Raw genomic sequence first — 4,405 nt, 5'->3', positions numbered from 1 at the left:
GCAGTAAAAGTCTACAATCTAATAATGCTTCTTTTTTTTTTTTACTGATATTGAAAATTAAAGTCTCAAATCTATCTGAATCCAACAAAATAAACTTCACTGAATTCCGGTAATTAATAGCATTCAACTGTTATATTACAGTCATAGTTAGTAAGCTAATAGCATTCAACTGTTATATTACAGTCACAGTTGGTAAGCTAATAGCATTCAACTGTTATAATACAGTCATAGTTAGTAAGCTAATAGCATTCAACTGTTATAATACAGTCATAGTTGGTAAGCTAATAGCATTCAACTGTTACATTACAGTCATAGTTGGTAAGCTAATAGCATTCAACTGTTACATTACAGTCACAGTTGGTAAGCTGTTGCCTTTCATACAATGTAATTAAATAATGATAGTTTGTTTGAATACCTCAATACCAATAAACCAAAACTATATCACCATGTCAATATCTACAATCAATACGAACCATCAAATTTATAACATCTTGAAAACATCAACTGGTCTAAGGCTGTGAACTAAACATAAAACTATTTAAACGGGTAATTCACAGAATCCGTTTTAAAAAGTGTCTTCAGTTTCCCTCATTCTTTGAATTGACATCATTAAACTTTGTCTACTTTCTCATTTTCAATAAAGTTCATATTTGGACATACTTGTATTAGATAACCAGCAAAAGAAAAAGAGCTTAGAAATACCTAAAATATTTCATTATCATCATTAGTCTTATCTAAATCAGCTACAATTTCTGTGTATAAATCCTGTTGTTCTTTCACTTGTACGATAAACACCGAGTAAACAAAAATGTCACTTGTACGATAAACACCGAGTAAACAAAAATGTCACTTGTACGATAAACACCGAGTAAACAAAAATGTCACTTGTGCGATAAACACAGAGTAAACAAAAATGTCACTTGTACGATAAACACCGAGTAAACAAAAATGTCACTTGTACGATAAACACCGAGTAAACAAAAATGTCACTTGTACGATAAACACCGAGTAAACAAAAAAGTCACTTGTACGATAAACAGCAAGTACACATAAAATTATATCATGGTGTTCAACCAAAGCAAATTAAAAAAAATATTCTTAAATATTAATCAGGTCCTGCATCAACTACTAAATAATTATCATAAAAGTAGTTTTTATAAACAATTAGTGATATTAATTAGATTTAATACATGCAGCTAGAAAAACAGAGAGACAAGAAGGGATATAAAAATAATGCAAAAATCATGCAACTTTCAAGCTATAGATCATTTATTTCGATATAAATAAAACTCATTTATAAGAAACCAAGCTGCTATACAACAAATAAAAGTACTTTAAAGCTACAAGAACCTAAAAATAATAATTCAAATAATAGATTTTAAATCATTCTTCACATAATATTAGCTATTTTTTAAGAAATAAGTTACTACATCTTACACAAAATAAATCATCTTGTCCGAATGATAAAAAACATTTAAATCGATTAATGTAAAACAAAGGTACTAATATTGAAAATAAAAGCCCCCACTGTCTCTTACTATAGAAATATAAGTCATGATATCAGAATGATTTCTTTTGACCATATTGTGCTTTTTCTGGTAATAATGATGTATGAGAAAATTAACCACTTTTTCTTTTTGTTGTACGAGTACAAATGCCAATTTTCCTAGATCAACATTTAATCACAAACTATACTTAAAGTGATAAAAAGTTTCTTCTTTTCTGATATTTGAAACTAGAATTCATACACAAAGTATCTTTATTATGCCTAGCATATTCAGTTAAATAAACAAACTTTTTCATATGGAAAAAGAATGCCCATTTCAAAACACATTTTAATGATAATTTTGAACAAATTATGTAACTGAACTGAGAAGATCTATAAGTAACGATCACTGAATGATAACATCCGTTAATTTATGGAAAGAAATAAACTGTATCGTAACAATTTCTGATAACAATAGCAATCAGACAACCAATAAAAACACAGGTATCAAAAATGTAGATTATTTCCTTTGCTTAAAGAATTGAGTTGGTTAAATTGTTTACATAAAAGAGGGTTACAGCAAGATGCTATGCTCTTGGTTAGTAGCAGAGACACAGGCAAAATGTTAGTGATGAAACTTTCCCATGTTAGAGATGGACAGACCACGCCACTTACAGTGAGCACTTTAGTTTGTGTCCCGTCTTCCTCAGAGTCAGATCCGCCTTGCTCTGCCCCAGCAGAAGTTACCTGGTTGCAAGCATTATCTTGGGGTTTAGGCCTTGTACCACAATGGGGGCTTTTTTGTTCATGCGACTGCTGGGGAATCTCACTTTCTTCAGGGGTTGAGATTACGACTTTAGGAATGAGGTTTTCAGTAAACGAACACTTTTCTTCACATGAACCAGAAACAGGGACAATGGTGATATTAGTGATGTAAGAAGGACTTACAGAGGATGATGTGGGGCTACTAGGATAACTACCCAACAACGGAATAGTATCGTCATTCTCAGAAAGCCTATTTTCTGAGGCATGATTTAAGATTAAGGGAATGATACAAGGTCTAGCATCAGGAGACCTAGTGGTAGTAGCTGTACTGGAAGTCTGATCCTGTGAAGGTGGTGGTATAGAGTTTTTTGATTTTGAATCATACATTAACTAAACCTTTTCTATATTTTACTAATTTGTTAACAACAATGAGATCTTATGACTTAAGAATATTCTTAATAACACTAAGAAATGTTTAGAAAATAATTCATGAAAACAATTCCACAAAAACTCGTAATTAAAACAAGTAAGAGAAGTTACTGCAAACATTCAGGTTACATGTGGACAACATACTACTAATCTCTTCTTTAACGGTCGTCATATATACATATTTCATTCAAGATCAACATCGCCACCCACGAAGAAGTCACCAGTGTGTTATACCTCTTGATTCATAATTACATTCATTTTTCTTAATTTAAAATGTTAACATACATAAAGTAATAATTCAACTGGATTTATCCTAAGAAAGGTTTAAGAAGCAAAATAGTCAATATTTCTTTTGTTTGTCAACGATTCAAGTAGTTTGGCATTCATTCTAGTAAAAAAGAAAATATATATTATATATATACGTTTTATAGTTCCTTTACAATTTTATCTTTACAAAGAACTTAGATTTTCTTTAACTCCATACCATCTGTTCTATCATAATAATTTTTGTTTAGCTAAATTAAATTTGGGGTACAAAAAAGGTTAATATTACTTCACCAATTGCAATACGCCATCCTCTGTTGGAACACGAAAGTTCTACAGTACTTGAAAGTAAACAGCTTTCAGTTCATATGTTTTCTTCCTCGGTTGCAAAAATAATTACCTAGTATTTCTATAATAACTTTCTTATTATCATAGTTTGAAGTAATCATTTATTAAACAGTACAATGCTTTTTTTAAATCATATTTTAAACTATTAAGACAACTTGTTTTCGATGGGTAGAAAAACAATTCTTAATCAAATTGAAATAAAAGAAATTTTGCTTTTCATGAAATGTACCAGATTTTCAGACCAGTAGATAGAAGATGAAAATAAACACAAAGTACTCAAGGTACTGAAGAATATTGCAACCTTCCTGCAATCCTTAACCTTACAATCCATATTGCATCAAATTAACTGACAGACTTGTACCATTTGTTTCCATCTTGTCAGCCTTCACCAAGATAATCAGCCTACAACGTTTGTATATTTTTTAATCTTATTTGCTGGGTTTGGTGTTAGCCGATACTACCAGAAAATAATCCTTGAACAAACTGTAAAATTATGAGATGTAAAATCAGAACTTAATGACATCTTCTATTGAAGTTGTGCTTCCAGTGGCTCAGGAGTAAGTTTGAGGGACTATACACACAAAAAAAAAATCAAGGTTCTATACCCCTGGTGAGCAAAGTGTCGATAGACCATTGTGTAGCTTTGCATTTAGTTACAAACTATTAGTTTTTAATATACAATTATTCAAATTAGTAATAAGTTTAACTGCAATAATTAGGTACAAATTATTACTTGCAAAAAGAACATAATGGTTTTACCTGATATTTTATGAAAGTATACAAGCACAAACATAAATATATATTTTTACCTCTAATTTAGTGGTTTAATATATGGATGACATCTTTCTAGAGAGTAACAAATATTATGTCCATTTTTTTGTCAAACATTTGAATTAGCTGAACAGTGAGGTAGATTATGGTTTATAGACTACATTCTTTAATAAAATTCACACTAGAACAAGGGGTGGAGTACAGTTTACTGACTACATTCTTTAATAAAATTCACACTAGAACAAGGGGTGGATTACAGTTTACTGACTACATTCTTTAATAAAATTCACACTAGAACAAGGGGTGGATTACAGTTTACTGACTACATTCTTTAATAAAATT

The 4,405-nt window shown here is 30.4% G+C and overlaps 1 protein-coding gene across 1 annotated transcript in view; it reads right to left on the bottom strand.

Annotated features, from left to right (window-relative positions):
* LOC106473517 (band 4.1-like protein 5) overlaps window positions 1–4,405 on the bottom strand; it is a gene marked incomplete at its 5' end in the record, with an annotated part of 32,337 nt that overhangs the window by 4,149 nt on the left and 23,783 nt on the right. Inside the window, one exon of the mRNA XM_013934199.2 lies at window positions 2,162–2,593. Within this exon, the coding sequence (XP_013789653.1) occupies window positions 2,162–2,593 (432 nt within the window). The remainder of the gene's footprint in view (window positions 1–2,161; window positions 2,594–4,405) is intronic.

The sequence above is a fragment of the Limulus polyphemus genome, unplaced genomic scaffold (assembly GCF_000517525.1).
Source record: "Limulus polyphemus unplaced genomic scaffold, Limulus_polyphemus-2.1.2 Scaffold6244, whole genome shotgun sequence".
Lineage (NCBI taxonomy): Eukaryota > Metazoa > Arthropoda > Merostomata > Xiphosura > Limulidae > Limulus > Limulus polyphemus.
The sequence above is the reverse complement of the archived record's forward strand: the minus strand, read 5'-3'. Positions and strand labels throughout refer to the sequence as shown.